The sequence below is a fragment of the Scatophagus argus genome, chromosome 18 (genome assembly GCF_020382885.2).
Source record: "Scatophagus argus isolate fScaArg1 chromosome 18, fScaArg1.pri, whole genome shotgun sequence".
NCBI classification, from domain to species: Eukaryota; Metazoa; Chordata; class Actinopteri; family Scatophagidae; genus Scatophagus; species Scatophagus argus.
In genome coordinates, this window is record NC_058510.1 from 7,684,076 (window position 1) to 7,701,931 (window position 17,856).

Genomic DNA, 17,856 nt, shown 5'->3' on the forward strand with positions numbered 1-17,856 from the left:
ACACACACCTAATCCATTTTCTTTCTTAGTAAAGCATAGCTGCCTTGACTCAAAGGACCAATTTGGCATTATTTGGTTTCCATCTCAGTGTTCTTGCACAAAGACAGACAAACAAAAGGAAAATGTTAAAAGAATTTTATTTGGACAGATGACAACAATAAAACATAAATAATATTCACAGACATTTTCTTATGAAAATATTTTTCATTTCATTCCTCTGCCTTTAAAAACAATGTAGTTTAATGATATATGCTGATGGCAGCGCTTTGCATTTGCAAACAAATCGAAGGAACGAGCTTTAGCTAGGAAGGTCCTCATTTGTCCCACATACAACCAGCCTAAAAATCTTTAAAAAAAAAGAGAATGATTTATATATTAAATATTGCACTTTTTATCAGCATTTAACAACTTCCTAATCCTGTCCACCGATGTTGAACATAGAAAATAACTGCAGGTTGTTAGCAGTCATTAAAACTACAGCTAGTGGCTGTGATAAATCCATTATGGATATTAATTATGCTTGTGAAATTTGAGATTATTCTGGCAGACAGATTTGATTTGTTTAATGCATACTAAATTTCGTAGAATGTCAGTACAGATGTGCACACCGAAAACTCACAATCTGATTAATCTCATAGTCTTGTCTTATGAAACATGTCTCTCTGAATTGCTATATTCCCTATTCTACCTCTGTTACTCACTAAAATTTAATTCCCTGCAAGGGGCAAGACAGGAATGTGACTACACAGTGAGAATGGGGTGAGAATAGGGATGGAAATTTCAACTCATTTCATTGCTGATTAACCTAACAGACTATGTGACTGTTCTTGATAGAGTGGAGGAATTTAATGTCTTCTTGTTTATTCCAAAAACATGCGAACAAGAGCAAAATGAATAAATACAAAAGTCTGAGTTGCTTCTAACTGAGTGAATCATGCAGATTTTATGTCATTGTGATTCAGCTATGTTTTTCTGGCCTGTGTTTGTGTGGTTGAGATGGAGATCCATCCATGGCTGAGCCTCCTTCAGGTTCACCTGTCCAGTGGAGATCTTTCTCTGGAGCTTCTGGAACTCAGCATCGCTTGTTTTTCAGAACATTAAGTCCTTTCTGGTTCTTTGTCTTAAAGGCCATAACAAAGTGGTGAGGGGCGATTTTCCCCCGGCCGTCCTCGTCCACTTGGCCCATGAAGATGTAGTTCAAACCTGGTGAGGTCACACAAAAAAAACCTGAATGCAGTGGCGGAACGGCAGAGACATTCAGGGAGGCCAAACATCAGAATCTCCACAAAGCAGATCTGTATATCTTATGTTTATATGCAATGCAAACATATAAACATACTTGATGTTTCATTGACTGCTTGGACAGTGAGTTCTGCCGCTCACCTCACACTTTGGAGCGAGCTCAATCAACTGAGCGTGAAGGCACAGCAAAGATGCAAACTCAGAGCCACAGGTTATTAAAAACAGCCAACCAGGAATTGCGTAATCATTATTACTTTGATCATAACTAATAAGATAATCAGTGATTATGTACACCAAAAAAATATTCCTTAGGACACTGAACCAATTTAATTTCATCATTGCACTCACCCCTTCTGATAAATGGACACTTCTTGCACAGGATAATGATTTTGGTGCTCATCGTCTTTCCTGCCTGCTGGATGGCCAGACTGCCTTCTTTATACACATTGATGATGGAGACAGTAGCGTACATACTTCCTCCTTTTGTCACCGCGGTAATGACAGTCCCGGTTATCACTGTCATAGACACACACATACACATAGATCAAATATATACCTGCCCTTCCCTGTTGTCCAAGGCTAACACTGCTGATAGACACATAAACAAGGATAAATCAAGGCTGTAGAGATGTCATTTTTAATTTCTATAGATAAATAGAAAATATTCTCTACTTTGGCAAGCGCTGATTGTGCATTGTGATTACAACAACAGTCAAAGCTTTAAGCAGAGTGAATGCAACAGCATAATCAGACTTCAGAAAACCAAAAGACTGAAAGAAGATGTTAGCTTCAAGCTCTGTAAGGATGTTTGTGGTTTGAGATAATATCCATATGACATCTAACATATGACATCTAACAGATTAAGATTTCATTTTGGACCAAAGTTGACCAACAGTGCAAAGCCTAGAACCATGTTACTAGCATGGCTAAAAAGCATTTATGCCATTTCAATCAATCACATTGCAAGTTAAAGTATAAGGGAAGTCTCGGTTTGCTATCAGGACAGATTTAAAAAATGTAGGCACATTATGTGTAGTGTGGGAAACCATCAATGACCTAATAGGTCCTCCCCTTCAAGGATCTAATTTTTTTTTGTAACTTTTAGACTTTCAAAGTAATTCCAGGATATGGCCCTGACTGTTACACCAAGTTAAATGTGTGATGTTGTTATTGTCCAATAGGTAACTAAAATGTTTTGCATGTGAATCAGTGGAACAGAGGTCGCTTGATATTATACTCTGTACAATCTTATACAGAGAAACAATACATACTGTTTAGTGATTCCATCTGAACAAGGGAGCATGAGATTAAAAATCTGAAACTCCAAGAGAAATCATCCTACAGGTTAATTCAGAAGAATGCAGAATTTCTGCCAACTGTATCTCCCAGTTCCTTTTTTCTGTCTGGATGTGCTAATAATGTGGCAAATCTGCAAGGTTAACTTGACATTTGACACCTATTTCCTGTTAAGTCTGTCCTGGTCTCCAAAAGTACAACAAACACAGATCAGTTAACTGGACTTGCTCACTATGGCAGAGATCTGACATTTAGCACTGACAGATTAGTGATAGTGGAGCCAGTGGACTGAGAGGGAGAGGATTCTTTACACTGATGGTACCAATATGTCTGGACTTTACATACTGCCTGTTTCATTTCCTGACAGGGATGAGAAGAGCCAGAGGACGGTCGGTTTCGGTAATGCTGCTGTCTCTGACACTACTGTTAAACAGTGACACTAACCAGTCAACTGCTTTTGACAATTCAAAGCGCGTTTTCAGTCTACCGTCTCGCCACTTCATTAAAATGTGACACAGCATACCGAGCACCAACTCCGTTGTCACATCACATTCACATGCACCACCACATCGCTCGCTTTTCCTCACTTCCTGATGCGAATCCATGTGAACTCTCTGAAATGCCAATCTAGCACATGTGGTAAACATCTCCAAGAAGAAAACATCACAGTAGAAGGAGAGTAGCAAATGGAGGCCGAGCTTGAATCAACACGTTCATTTATTAACAGTTTACCTACAGTCAGAGGCTGAGTGTGTGTGTGTGTGTGTTTACATTGGGGGTAACTATGTCCTACTGTATACACTCCTTCACTTCCAGCAAGGCTATCAAGGAAGTCTTTGAGATGAGCAGTAAGAAATCAGAGGAGCAAAGACAGTGACATGATCAGGACTGTAAACTGCTTGTCAGGGGAGATTTGGCTGCTAATGCCAATGTGGGCTGTGCTGACGTAAATCTGCGAATAACCTTAACCGTGTCAGTCTGGACGATTTAGGATTAGTATGTATGTAACAGTAGGTAATTTCAAAAATAACATGAGTAAAGCTGGACCATTTCAGTCACTGCAGCTTATGTGGTTTATAAATAAATTGCAATAAGGACTGATGTTCTTACCGAAATTGCTGGAGCAGTAATTGCTCTCGAGTGTTCCTTGTCTTTTACATTTCTGCTGGCACAGGGCAACAGAGTACTTCAGAGCTGTGGAGACACACACACACACATGAACACAAAAACAAAAGAAAATGCATTCTCTGTTATTTGGACTGCCAGTGATGCAAGAATGCAAGTTATTGTTGCATCTGTGCCTACTGTGGTTTATTTACAGAACAAACACGACAGTGAGGTTCAAATGAATAGCCTCGGGGACAATGTGAGGCAGCGTGAAAAACAGCAACGTAATGTGGCAAGGAAACAAATGTTTTTCAAGGTATAAATAGGAAAGAGTCCATAAAGGAAAGGACCAAATAATACAAGGCGATTGTCTAAATATTATTCTTACTACAGAGGGAAAAGTCAGGAAAGATAAGCCAACAGAAAGCATTGTGAAAGCATGACATCGTAGTGGGACCTGGCCTGACTAAGGGAAAAAACAACATTGTGTGGGGAGTGCGAGTTTGAGTATGGAAATTAGCTGTGATCGTGGGCGTGAACACATGCCCACAGTGTATGTGAACTTGTGTTATCCTGGGAAATGTGAGCATAAGACACAGTTTTAGCATATGTTGTGTTTGAACGTGTGCTTCTGCTTGGCTGCATTCTTTGCAGAGAGGAGAGAGATGCATCATGACTGCAAGTCAGATTGTGAAGATGGATTGTTTAGTTTGACTTTTTTCTTTCTTTTTACTGATTTTATGCAATTTGCATTTAGGTTAACTACTTATCCACTTGCAGAAGTCAGCAGAATAAGCAACAAAGTGTAAATATGGAGTTAACTCTTAAGCAGTACATTTCACTTAGTTCTCTCCTTTCCAGATCTGCTATCAGAAGCAGATTGCAAATTTCCCTTGTGTTTAAAGTGAAAGAAAAACCCCACATGTTAACAATAGAATCCAGTAGCACTAAGCCAGTCTGTCTCATAGCTACATCAACAAATACAGATGTTAGAAGTCTTCTTGAGGTTCTTTAGTGGGTAAAAGTTGCTACCTACGTAAGGGCCTGGTGGTGACTGGCTGTGTGGTAGTGGTGGGTGGTATCGTGGTGGTGGGGAATTTCTTTGGTCTGAACTTGTAGTGTCCAATGAAGCCATCTGCGGTCAGACTGAGATCTGACAGGAACTGGATTAGAAGCTGATTCCCCTCTGAAAACACCGGCCTGGAAAGAAATCCATACAAGAGTGTGAACTGAGAGGAATTCATGAGATAAGTGTTTTGGCAAAAATAAAACCTTCATGACAGAATCACCTACGCTGGGGGGCTGTCTCCGCAGTATTTGCCAATCCTCTTGGCGTCGTTGATTTCTGCCCCATTAAAAATGGAGACGTGGTCATAGCGGCAGTAGTTATCTCTTTCCACATCAAACTTCTCAAACTTGACTTCAATAATCTGTGGCAGGAGACAAACCATTAAGAAAACCTTCTTTCATCAAGCAGAAGCTTGTAATTGGGATATCAGGGTAGGCTGTTTGATTAAAGGGCACCCTGTCATCCACGGGATGATGAAGTCCTGTTCCACAACCATTACACACTGAGCCATCTTGAAAGAGTTCTGCACCAATTTAGCACTGCGCTCCTCAAACAATTTCAGCCTCATGGCGGAGGATGAAGGATGATCGGATAAAAATCAATGCAGCAGAACCAGAGATTCTTCAGATAGGCTGGAGATTGAAGTATTCTATTCTACTCCTCCAGCACAGACTAATTCAACATTTAGAAGAAAGAATAACTCATTTTGAACATTCTGACCTGGTTCTTTGGTGCCACTATGTGCCAGGAGCAGGTGACACCAGCAGGGTAGTCCTTCTCAGGCCAGTTGGGCGTTTTGAAGGTCCCAGAGGGCTTGTCTAATCTGCCTCCACAGTACTGGTCCCCTGTGGAGCGATGATTCAAGTTATAACTTGTATAGACATTAGGAATGATATACTCAATGTCTATCCAGATGCCATTCTGTTATTGGCAGGAACATGAAATGGTCCTGCAGTTAACCTCAAGGCCTTCTTTGTCATTATGTGCATCCTAAAAAGTAAGTCACTAAGTCCTGTGCAGTGCACAGTTAAAAAAAAAAGACTCTGTCTCTGTCAAGCATCTGAGCAACTGTCAAAGAGCTGAAACTCTGGAAGACACGCTTTCTTCGTAACATACACTTAGACCGATGTTTCCCTTCCAATATGTCTAAAAGAAGTATGATTTAGTAGAGCGACAAAAATAGAATGTGCTGTACAGTTCTGACGACACTTAAGGACAGTATGGCAGCAGTCTGTCACTAGCCATTGGGTAAGAGCCAGGTAGGTTGGTTAATAGTCATCGTCCGTTACAGCTGTCAGCTGGTACAGAGAACCAACCATTAAAATTCCACCAACACAATAGACGGGACTTTGCAACCCTGGAAAGAGGACAGGGCTCGTTCAGCTCTAAGTGGTACTTCTGACCAGTGCCTTCTACTGAAGTGCTTCAAAAAAGATTTGTGAGAAATTCCACATTGTACTGTGAGAACTAAGTGTTGAGATATCCCTCCCTTTTTGTCCACACACCATAGATCCATCCAAGACCAATGAATCGCCCAAAGGTCTGTTTTTTTATAGAGCAGAAGACAAATTCTACCTCCATTTTGTACAAAAAACACAAAAAGCTGAACTCTCCTTAAGATGTTTTAATTCCTCGCTCTGTCTGGGCATTGTGGTACCGTTCAATGACCTCACTGAAGTGACTTGTCTTTAACAGCCATGTTAATTTGCTTTTTAAAGACTGTCCTTCTGCCCCTACAGACACACTCCAGGGCCAGTATCACATTCCTTTAAGGAGTGAAGTCACGGCTGAGACACAGTCCCGTGTGACTCTGTATTACATGTTTGTGATATTCTTGCTACCCTTGTGACCTCAGTGAGTAGGACATCAACAGTAAGAGCAAGCATGCCAGAACTATTCTTCTTCTTTCCATGTTTGCCTACCTCTCTCATGTGGGTGGGCAGCAGAGAAAACAGCCAGAAAGCCACTCCCAGCTGTGTTGGCATCAGATACCATCTGCATGAGCATCTTGTTGCCCGTGGAAACCAGAGCCCCCGGCTTGAACGTCCCACAGAAGCGACCGAGTCTCTGCCCATTGACATGGCCACTGTAAACATCCACATAGTCATACCGGCACAGGTTGTCGCTCTCCAAGTCAATAAAGCGGAATGACAGGACCACCACCTTTCCCTCAGGGACCTGGGTGGGAATTAAAGGTCAATTTCACATAATTATCATTATTACCAAGCGCAATGAAATTTTACACCTCCCTCATAGGCACTGGCTTGTTCTTCCAACGATGTCCAGTAAAATAACGCTTTCCGCAATTGACTGCAAATAGTTACAATATTTTTAACAGTAAGCCTGACTTTTGTGCAGCAGGTTAAAGACAACTTGATTTAGCCATCGGCTTGAATGCAGAGTAATGCAATGGAGCCAGTCAGTAAAAACTGCCCTGTGTGGCTGTGTTTAAGTTATTTTTGGAGAGGAAATTAGCAGCTTGGGGTTGGTGAAAGAGTATCATACTATTATGACTTATTGTGCAGTTTTTTTGTCTTTTTAATTAACAATTTAGGCATCAGTTTTACCATCATAATTATTCTAGGATGTGGTAGGAAAGCAAAACACGTGCATATGGAAGTGGACTCACTGTGATCCTCCACACACATTTCGTATTTGGAGGGTAAACTCCTGGGTACCCCTGACTCCCGATTACTCCAGATTCTCCAGTAATGTTTCCGCCGCATGTGAAGCTTGGTCTGGAGGGGAAGAGAGAAATGTTTTCTATTTTCCAAATATGAGGTGATATTGATGATGTGTTAAAACACAAAAACGTGCATCAATGACAGCATGCGGTTTATTTAGCACAGATTTCATTTTATGTGTCACATGTCCTGACTGGAAGCAGCCCAGACTGCCGATTATTCCCGTGAATAAACTCCAGGCCATCTCCACAGTGTACGTGAGCTCCCTGACACCTTGCTCACGCATAAAGCTTTCAGACTAATAATAATAACAATATAAAGAAAGGTGTACCTTCGCTGAGACTGCGCACAAATCTCTGTCAAGAACAGTAGACTCCATGCGCAAAAAATACACGTTCTCCACATTGTTGAGTCAACGGAGCAGGCACTTCGCCTGTTTTCTCCCCGTAGCATGAATGGCATTGTGTTCAGCGGCTGGAACGGTGGGGAAAAGTACCCAGGAGTTCCTACGGGGAGTTTCGGCAACTGCAAGCTGGAGCAGATGAATATATCGTTTGTTCTGCGTGGTAGGAGGGACGGAGCACTGGCTGCTGCTTTTGCTAAGAGAAAAAAAAAACGATTAAAGAAGCGCTAGAGGGTGAAGGGGCGTGTGAGGTCTAGCGTTACTTTCATAAGAATAATAGTCAAAAAAGTCATAATAAGTCATGCATAAATGATTAGGCGTTACAATCAATGTGGGCCAAATACACTTGGATTTAACACACAACTCAGTGCCTGCAATGTGGTATACAGTAGTGCACCCATATGTGGAATCAAGGATGATCTCAGTTCGCTGACAGAGAAGTCATTTCACACCACAGCTTAATGAAATAACACTAAGAATGTGTGTTTGAAATTGCCGTAAACTGGTTGTCAGAATTACGTATATGAGCAGGTAACAGAGACAGACTACTGTCACAGATGGAATCAGAGCGACGGAGAGCGACAGCACCACCTGCTGGACTAAATACGATATAAACAACTTCGCATACATACTGTATTTTTCGCTTAGCTTAGCTATATCAGTAAGACGACTGGAGAGAATTGCATTAAGTTAACTATGTAGCAATTCAGTGCGAAGCCATAGACATAGAAACATATTTATGCCTATGTGCTATACTATATTATACTATGTACTATAAATCGTAAATCTGTCTTACATAACAGTAAAACAGTTGCAATGTATGTTTTTATTGAACGTCTAAAACTATACCTTGTTTTGTCTTTCAAAATTATTGCAATTTTCATACACGCCACAAGTTGCGGTTTTTATTTGCATGTAAATATAACCACGAAAGGATTGTCATTGAAAAAAAGCTCACAGATCATTGATTCTGCGATTGACTACGTCTCCTGGCGTTTCGGGTTTGCCGCTGTCTTGTAATCGATGATCGATTTTATTTTAGTTCCACGAAAGATGGCTGACCGAACGCCTGGTGGCTCTCAAAAAGCTAGCGCTAAGGTGAATTTACCGTTCATTCTTGCATTCGCTAGGTCTTAGGTCTTGTAATGAAAACAATGGAAACAACAGTACACTTGAGCAGCCTTGACTATTTAGGTATTTGTAGCCTGTAGGAGAGACCGACAAGAGTTAATGTACGAGTGTGCGCAACGGTGTTAGCTAACTACCAGCGCGCTAACCGTCGGCTCTCCGGCCACACTGGCTAATTTAGCTAAGCTAAGCTAAGCTAAGGATTTAGCCACCACAATCAGAAATAGTTACGGCCGTTGACCCAGATAGGAATATTGTTCGCATAGCTAATGGGTATATATCGACATAGATCGCTTTTAAAAGAAAGCTTATTTTATAAGCGTTAAATTTTAGAAAGGATAAATCACATATTTGGCAACTCTGGCCTAGCAATATTTCAGGCTTAGCTCAGTGTAACAGTCGGCGCTTAATGCATTCAGTCGGTGGTGCTGCAGCAGATACCAGCTTTAGGCCTCTGGACAGCTTGGTCAGTTTAACTACATCCCGGTGTCCGTTTACTGTATATTCTCTATCACTAAATATGATAGAGAATATACAGTAAACGCAAGGTTTGGGCAGTGTTCTCAAACTACGAGCGAACACAGTCCTCTTTACGGTGTAGTGTGAGCTGGGTGGTGTCGTGGTGAGTCCCCGCGAAACTTCATGCTAGCTGTCAACATAAGTCACGCGTCAGCTATCATCTGGTTAATCAAACATGGAGTAGTTATGGTTTGTGTGATGGCCTGAAAGTCTTATAACAATATACAACCAAATTTAAAGTGACATTATGTGAGCATGAAATGCCTACTGAAAGCCCCCCCCATGCTTTGTTTACATCTGCAGGCGCTGCTTGAGAGCAAGCTGAAGTCTTTCAGCATTGGCAAAATGGCAGTGGCAAAAAGGACCTTAAGCAAGAAGGAACAAGACGAAATAAAGAAAAAAGTGAGCATATGTTTCATTTTTCAACAGTAGTATTTTATCTGCAATAACTAGATACACATTTTATAAAGATGCATCTCTGTAATTTGATTTATGTATTTATACACTGGTTTCTCTGTTTAGGAGGATGAGCGGGCAGCAGCAGAGATTTATGAGGAATTTCTTGCGGCTTTTGAAGGAGGAGGGGAGGGCAAAGTCAAGGCTTTTGTCCGTGGTGGTATTGCAAATGCAACAAAAGGTACAACCTTTCTATAATTTACAGAATGTACTTTCCAGGTGGATGGAATGATATTACGTGAACAAGTACAGTTCGCAACATACCATATCCAATGACTTGAAAAGGTGAAATGCTAAAATAATTGTTGTGGATTAAAAAAAACCCACTCTTTATTCTTTCAGAGGAGGCAGCTGCTGATGACAAGAGAGGGAAGTTGTACAAGCCCAAATCACGCTTTGAGACCCAAACAAAAAGCTTCTTGCCTTTGGAAACCCCACCTCAATTTTTAGCATTAGATAAAAGACATGTAAGTACCATCACAGTCAACAAGTAGCCTCTTTTCTTACTGCAGTAGTAAACAATGCATTGTTTTTACTGTGCTGGTAATATTTCTACATCTGCATTTCAGCCTTCAAAGAAAGCGAATGAAAAGGAAAAGAAGAAGAGCAACTTGGAACTCTTCAAAGAAGAGCTTAAACAGTACGTTTGAACACGTCTTAATTCTTGTATTGCGCAAACTCACCTTCCCAGGTGTTATTATTTGGAAAAGTACAGTTCTGAAAGTGAGAAACTTGAAGTGATTTCAACATATGTTGTACTTTATTGTACCATATGATGTTTCCTGCAGAATACAGGAGGAAAGGGATGAAAGACACAGGTTGAAAGGACGAGTTAGTCGTTTCGAACCTCTCTCTGGCACGGATGGAAGGCGCTCATGTGAGTGTTTTTAAACTGCTTGACTGTGTTCCCATGTACTAACTTGGCCCCATCCTTCACGCCTTTCTTCAGCCCCCCCCACACCCTTTATCCACTTCTGCCCTGAAACAAAATTTATACTGCTTTTCTGCTTCTTTTAGCGGATGGTTCTTCAAGGAGAAACCGTCCGTCCAGTGGTAATTTTGACTTAATATAGTGGCCGTGAATATCTTCATCTTGCTAAGAAAATATGTTGTTCTGTCTGACAGCAATAGGAAATTCTTCTCTCTTCTCTGTCTCTGCAGTTTTGGATGATTGTGCGCCAGGTTCCCATGATGTTGGAGACCCATCCACTACTAACTTGTATCTTGGAAATATCAATCCACAGGTGAATAAACATTTGATTTTAGCTTCTTGCTATGCTGTGGACCGACTCTAAATTCCAATGGAAATGTGCTGTGTTTGCGCCTGTTTAATTTATGTACATTTAAGAAGTGATAATTTTCACCATGTATTTCTTTTTCTGTTTTACAGATGAATGAGGAGATGCTGTGTCAAGAATTTGGTCGCTATGGCCCACTGGCCAGTGTGAAGATCATGTGGCCAAGGACAGATGAGGAGAGGGCTCGGGAGAGAAACTGTGGCTTTGTGGCTTTCATGAACAGGAGGGATGCTGAGCGAGCGCTCAAGAACCTAAATGGTACAAAGCTGTATTTCTTTAGATTAAACAAATATATGATGTTCCTGTGTTCTTTCCAGTCATTGTGAATATATACATTTTTTTGCTCCCATTATAGGAAAGATGATAATGAACTTTGAGATGAAATTAGGATGGGGCAAAGGTGTGCCCATTCCACCCCACCCCATCTACATCCCTCCTTCCATGATGGAGCACACACTCCCACCACCTCCCTCTGGCCTGCCCTTCAACGCACAGCCCCGGGAGAGGCTAAAGAACCCCAATGCTCCCCTGCTTCCTCCACCTAAAAACAAGGAGGAGTTTGAGAAGGTAACTCAGCATGTCAGCCTGGGATTTTCTCATGGGTTATGGCAGTGTTTTGTTAATGCATCTGGTAAGATGTTAGCTTTTATAATTAGCAGTCAGTGCAGGTTTTTATCTAAGTTTTTGTAAGTGATAGTTTTTGTCTAGTTGACTGAACTTAATTAGTTTTACACTGTGTATATAGAAGTGTGGGTGTAATGAAATGTTACTGTGTGGAAAAATGCTCAGTGTTACAGAGAGGTGTTTATGGTTAATGAATACAGTGTCAGGGGTATTTGGCCTTTAGTAAAACTGACAGCAGTAAAGCAAGTTGTTGTCTTTGCACTTTTAAATGCATTTTTTATACTTTTCACCTGTTGCCTTTTAACAATACTCACATTCTATGTTTATTATCTGATGTGACTTCATATACAGACTCTGTCGCAAGCCATAGTCAAAGTGGTTATCCCAACAGAAAGGTACATGTTTTTCTTTTTTTAAAATTGGTGTACAAACTTAGAAAAAAAAACATCCCATAATGAAGCTAAAAGCTTGATCAGTTGATCACTGCATGCTACAGGGGGCTGGTTGGTAGGGGTGAGCAATGGTTGAGCCTATTGTACAAAGTCATCATATTAGTAGATAGAATAATACTGACAGACAAGTTTGTTTTGTACCTTGCTCCACCACAACTCATGTTTCCTTTTAAATATGAAGCAAAAACATCATTCTAGTGCTTATGTAATGTGCTGATTAAAGCCAAACATCATGACTTAGTCCATCATAGCTCCACTTCATACATCAACATCTAATTGTGTTGTTTTTTTGAGCTTTACTCACATGTTACTCTGCAACATACACAATGTACTGATTCTAGATCTGTAGTTGTGAATTGCTGCTCTCTGACCATTGCTCACTCAGACTGTCGACCCCCTTGGCCTCTGTCACTCTATCGGGAGCTCAGTAAATCTGGCCCCTGCCAACAAATCCAAACCTGCTAGTATTAGTCTATATATGACCTTTGACATTGGCCTTGGTGAGCAGCACAAGTTGAACTGTCTGCAGCAGCGAGGGACCTGAAAAGCCTCATGGGATGGATTGGGAAAGTATACTGAATTTTACCCTGCCATTGGTACGATCGGCTCCAATACAAGTAAATGTGATCTGTGTTGTCAATTAAAAGACATCCTTTGTCTTGTTGGCCACTTTAGGGTAATTGTATGCAGCCTGCACCATTTATCGCCCCAAAATTGTCACAGGAGAACATTAGTGATCCCATTTGCACCGTATTCAGTCATTACCAACTCCACTAGTAGATAACATGCTTAGCTTATTTACGCCAACAATCCTGTACTGCTTTGGTGTTCTTCCTCACTTCACATTGGCCTGGAGATGAGTGGGAATTGAAAGGCACCGTATTGACACACTTTTTAGTTAATGCAGTGTCTTTGTCAATGTCTCGCTCCTGCTTTCCCAAGTTCTCCAGGTTCACCTTTGTGAAACTTGAATGTAGGAATATTTCAAATAAAGGGTCCAGGCAGTGAAATGTAATTTAAAACCTGTTGCACTGCAGCCTTAAAGAACACAGACATGAACTTGTAACAACTGATGCCTAATTTAAAAAAAAAAAAAAGCAAAACTACTACTACATGAATTGTTAGTTTTTTAAAATTAATTCTTAATTAAAATGAAAACAGTTGTCATTTTAATTTTTGGCAACAGTTATGCATTGATGTTATGCATTGGTTTAGAGGCACTGTCAAAGTTACCTTTTGATTTATGTCTGTTGACGTGACACTCTGACAGTTGTCTCACCTCATCCCTTTCAGTAAATTAGCAATAAGTGGATATCTTTATACATCTTTGGCTGACTCATGTAAGTGACCTCTTGTACCAGGCACCTCTCAGTAGCAACCGTGGCAGTGCTCTGCTCAGTTACAGCCTGCTGTAAATTTACAGCTGCATTTGCGTTGTGTAACGTCTGTAAAATCATTTCAATTCAGTTAAATTGAAATAGCTTTTTTTGTCCCCGAGGGGCAATTGCAGAAGATAACTTCTGTCAAGAGACAACAGCTCTGAGTGTCACACCACCAAGCATAAATGAAACAGAATCAAACAGACAGCCTTTTTGTAGTGGTCAAGGGTCCGGCCAGTCTGAATCTGTTTGCTTTAACTGTGTTTTTCTTGTAGGAATTTGCTCTCTCTCATCCACCGAATGATCGAGTTTGTGGTGCGTGAAGGGCCAATGTTTGAAGCCATGATCATGAACAGAGAAATCAACAATCCCATGTACAGGTCAGTGCAGCTGCACATCTGAAATGTTCACATACACATCTTTTATCATTTTAGTTGTTAGTAGAATTGGCAATGTTATAATGCTAATAATAAGTGTTCTCATGTTTGCTGATGTTTCTTTTTTTTTTTTCTTCCAGATTTCTATTTGAGAACCAGAGCCCAGCACATGTATACTACAGATGGAAGCTCTACTCCATACTACAGGTTTGATTTTTCAGGACAAAACTTCAGTGTTATTCAGCCCAAACATGGGGGAAAAACCCCAAAATGTTATGCTATCACACTTTTAATTTGATTTAATTTGATACCAACTTGAAATTGTTCCTTGCTCAGGGTGAAGCACCAGGCAAATGGCGAACAGATGACTTTAGAATGTTTAAGAATGGCTCTTTTTGGCGTCCGCCTCCGCTTAATCCATACCTCCATGGTCCTTATGATGACGGTGATGAGGAAGAGGAGGAGGAGGAGGGCAGCAAGAAGGGCTGCTTGAAAGAAGAGTAAGACAGTTTTCCTTATCATAGATTCAGTTGAAATTTATTCTTGAACTGTCATCATACTGTGTTAAAAATGCTCTGCTGTAGATGAACCTTCAGTTCGATTGATTTATTTGCTCTTCATCTCTGCAGAGAGCGAGACAAACTCGAGGAGCTCCTGCGTGGTTTGACTCCAAGGAGGGGCGACATAGCAGAAGCCATGTTGTTTTGCCTCAGCCACGCCGAAGCAGCTGAAGAGATTGTTGAGTGTATCACAGAGTCTCTCTCCATCCTCAAGACCCCTCTTCCCAAGAAGGCAAGATCTGATGCTGACCCTCAGTGATTTTCAACTTCTTTGGTTGACATTCTGGTAGAAGATTTAATGATTAATGCATATTTTCTCTAACATTTCAGATTGCACGGTTATATTTAGTGTCTGATGTGCTGTACAACTCCTCTGCCAAAGTATCCAATGCGTCTTACTACAGAAAATAGTAAGTTGTGTAATTTACCCTCTTGAAGTGTCTCAAACTGCAGTGTCAAGTAATTGCTTCTGTTTTAAAGTCATATTAATGTTCTTATAATCTTCTCAACAGTTTTGAGGCAAAGCTCTGCCAGATTTTCTCAGACCTCAATGCGACATACAAAGCGATACAGGGCCACCTTCAGAGTGAGAACTTTAAGGTACCAAATGTCCTATTACAGTTTGGTAAACTACACACTTGGACTCATCTCAGTAATTTGTTAATTTGTCATCTGCAGTATGTCACTAAACCATCCTTGTTGTGTTTTGTTTTTTCTTTGTGGCAGCAACGAGTTATGTCATGTTTCCGGGCGTGGGAGGACTGGGCTGTGTACCCGGACCCCTTCCTTATCAAGCTGCAGAACATCTTCTTGGGTCTAGTTAATCTGACTGCAGAGAAAGAGCCCAGTACTAATATCACTGTGGAGGTAAATGATGTGAAGTTCTGTTGTCACAAATTGGCTTTCAAAACAACAGTTTAACATTTTTTTTTGTGCTGTCTTTGGCCCAGACGGAGCCAGTAGACGACATCGATGGGGCTCCAATAGGGGAGTATGTAGATGGCACTCCACTGGAGGATGTGGATGGTGTGCCAATCGACGCGGGGCCCATTGATGGGGCACCTATCGACGGAGCCCCCCTTGATGACCTAGATGGTGTTCCTATAAAGCCCATGGAAGAAGACATAGATGGAATACCTCGTGAGTACTGCAGAGACTAACAGTGTTGTATGAGGTGGTGGTTGATGATGATCTGAGTCAAAATGTAAATATACAATAAGATAATTTCTTATTTTCCTTTTTTTTTGTCAAAGTGGATCAGTCCAAGGAGGCCACTTTCAAGGTAGCACCGTCAAAATGGGAAGCAGTGGATGAGTCAGAGTTACAAGCTCAAGGTGAGCCTGTTAAGTGGAAACTGAAAGTCAAACTCAGTTTTTGACATCTATACATACTCTATCTTTATGTCAAAAGGTCTGCTGCATGCGTTCTTAGTTTCAGTTATGCTGTCTTTTGTTTGCTCCTTAGCTGTCACAACTTCAAAATGGGAGATATTTGATCAGCCAGAAGAAACAAAAAAGTGAGTTTTGCCTGTTTTTGGTGTATGCTATCTTTTAAGGATTTGATCTGTGCAATCACCTTTAACCTTTTTTCGTCTTTTTTTAATAAACTGCTTACCACTCTGAAGGGATGATGAGGACAGTGACGATGATGACAGGAGCCCTCGCTCAGAAGATAATCAAAGCTACTTCAACCCTGTTAGAGATGACTCAGACATGAAAACAAAGATGTCTGAAATGAATGAGGAGAAACGCACCAAGCTCAGAGAGATAGAGGTACTGGACAGCCATCACAAACTCTCGAATCACACATGCCAGCATTCACCACTGTTTGTGGTGTTTACATTGTTTTGACCATTTCCCTTTCATTGTTCACCCAGGTTAAAGTCATGAAGTTCCAAGATGAGCTGGAGTCTGGGAAAAGGCCCAAGAAGCATGGGCAGAGTATTCAGGAGCAGGTGGAGCACTACAGGGACAAACTACTACAAAAGGTATTCAGTTGGATCTTCAATATAGATGGTATCAAATACACAAGTTGAAATTAAAAATTGGGGTCATTTATTGTGCTCCTTTACTGTAGGAAAAAGAAAAGGAGAAACTTGAACGGGAGAAAGAGAGGGAGAAGAAAGAAAAGGAGAAGGCTGAGGCACGGTTGAAAGACTTGAAGAAGGACAAAGAGAAAGAGGACACGCCACCCAGGAAGGAGAGGTGAGATGACCAGTTGGCAGGTTGCAGTGTTGTGTCAGGTTCATGACTCAGTAAAGGTGTAGGTCTAGGATTTTGCCATGTGCTGCATAAAACATGGGATTTGTTTAATTTTCCATTTGACAGATATTTATCCCCTTCGGTTGATAGGAAGCGGCGTCACAGTGGGTCAGCCAGCCCCTCGCGGAGCAGCAGCAGACGAGGCCGGTCGTCGTCGCCCCGTTCGGAGCGGTCAGAGCGCTCTGATCGCTCATACTCTAAAGATACATCTTCCCGCTCTTCACATAAAGACTCTCCGCGATCCAGCAACAAAAAGTCCTCCAAGAGGTAAGACTGTTAAATCCACATTTTTAGTTAATCTGACGTTTCACCTTTTTCGTTGTTAATTGCAGTTGGGGGGGGGGGGTTGGCAGAATTCACTGAAATGCCAAGTTTGTCCCACCAGATCTCCTTCGCCTCGCACACCCAAACGATCCAGGAGGTCACGCTCCAGGACGCCCAAGAAATCAGCTAAGAAATCCCGCTCCAAATCGAGGTCACCTCATCGGTCTCACAAAAAATCAAAGAAGAGCAAACACTGACATGTCTTTTCGTTCAACCGCCAAACCAGCCTATTCTCCTCCCTCCCCATTCTTCCCTTTTCTGCTCCGTGTTGTATAAAAGATTGAGTGAGTGATCAGGCAGGTTAAGATCTCTGCCCAGATGTTAACGTACAGACAATGAAGAGTGCAGGGTGTTGCATGGGTTTCCATCTGGTGTATCAAATTGATGGGGCCATTGCTGTTTTATATTGTACAAAAAAAAAAAAAATAATGTGCTTGTGTGTCCTGATTCCCCATCACTTCCCAATGGAATTCATCCATGTGGTAGACCATACCTGTACAGAGTGTGATGACAATAGTCATATTCATGCTGTTATTTTCTGTTTTTGTAGTTCACATTAAAAGAATTCCTAATAAACAAGTGTCATTTTTCCTAAATTAATGTGGCAATTAATAAACTTTATAATGGAATGATTTAAAAAAAATGGATTGCAGCAAAATCCAGGCACATTACTGAAC

At 41.1% G+C, this 17,856-nt stretch overlaps 2 protein-coding genes across 5 annotated transcripts; one reads left to right on the top strand and one right to left on the bottom strand.

Moving 5' to 3' along the window:
* Positions 1-120: 120 nt before the first annotated feature.
* On the bottom strand, positions 121-9,688 carry pcolce2b (procollagen C-endopeptidase enhancer 2b). Its single transcript, XM_046372116.1, has 10 exons — positions 8,910-9,688; positions 7,730-7,997; positions 7,344-7,452; positions 6,637-6,892; positions 5,435-5,559; positions 4,939-5,075; positions 4,682-4,845; positions 3,649-3,732; positions 1,591-1,758; positions 121-1,203 (listed from the first exon to the last, which is right to left on the bottom strand). The coding sequence occupies exons 1-10, from the start codon at positions 8,914-8,916 to the stop codon at positions 1,073-1,075; spliced, it is 1,449 nt and encodes a 482-aa protein (XP_046228072.1). The 5' UTR covers positions 8,917-9,688; the 3' UTR covers positions 121-1,072.
* LOC124049949 (U2 snRNP-associated SURP domain containing) lies at positions 8,754-17,755 on the top strand. Of its 4 annotated transcripts, none has more exons than XM_046372109.1 (26): positions 8,754-8,899; positions 9,752-9,850; positions 9,971-10,085; positions 10,247-10,371; positions 10,474-10,544; positions 10,693-10,781; positions 10,922-10,957; positions 11,066-11,148; positions 11,295-11,460; positions 11,558-11,769; positions 12,178-12,221; positions 13,933-14,037; positions 14,175-14,241; positions 14,371-14,534; positions 14,664-14,826; positions 14,925-15,004; positions 15,107-15,194; positions 15,321-15,461; positions 15,545-15,734; positions 15,848-15,928; positions 16,059-16,110; positions 16,219-16,366; positions 16,471-16,581; positions 16,671-16,798; positions 16,922-17,122; positions 17,241-17,755. In XM_046372109.1, the coding sequence occupies exons 1-26, from the start codon at positions 8,825-8,827 to the stop codon at positions 17,374-17,376; spliced, it is 2,970 nt and encodes a 989-aa protein (XP_046228065.1). In that variant the 5' UTR covers positions 8,754-8,824; the 3' UTR covers positions 17,377-17,755. The 4 variants fall into 4 exon arrangements, with proteins under 4 accessions (XP_046228065.1, XP_046228066.1, XP_046228067.1 ...); XM_046372110.1 differs by having other exon boundaries at positions 16,946-17,122; XM_046372111.1 differs by lacking the exon at positions 10,922-10,957.
* The last annotated feature ends 101 nt before the right edge of the window (positions 17,756-17,856 follow it).

What these genes read in the sequence shown, in the direction of transcription:
- LOC124049949 (XM_046372109.1), top strand. Translation starts at nt 8,825, where the DNA reads ATGATCGATTTTATTTTAGTTCCACGAAAGATGGCTGACCGAACGCCT. An exon ending in CCAAGCTCAGAGAGATAGAG is followed by an intron (nt 16,367 to 16,470) that starts GTACTGGACAGC and finishes TTGTTCACCCAG; the next exon opens with GTTAAAGTCATGAAGTTCCA. An exon ending in AACAAAAAGTCCTCCAAGAG is followed by an intron (nt 17,123 to 17,240) that starts GTAAGACTGTTA and finishes TTGTCCCACCAG; the next exon opens with ATCTCCTTCGCCTCGCACAC.
- pcolce2b (XM_046372116.1), bottom strand. An exon ending in TTACTGCTCCAGCAATTTCG is followed by an intron (nt 1,759 to 3,648) that starts GTAAGAACATCA and finishes TGTCTATGACAG; the next exon opens with TGATAACCGGGACTGTCATT. An exon ending in GTGTCCATTTATCAGAAGGG is followed by an intron (nt 1,204 to 1,590) that starts GTGAGTGCAATG and finishes TGACCTCACCAG; the next exon opens with GTTTGAACTACATCTTCATG.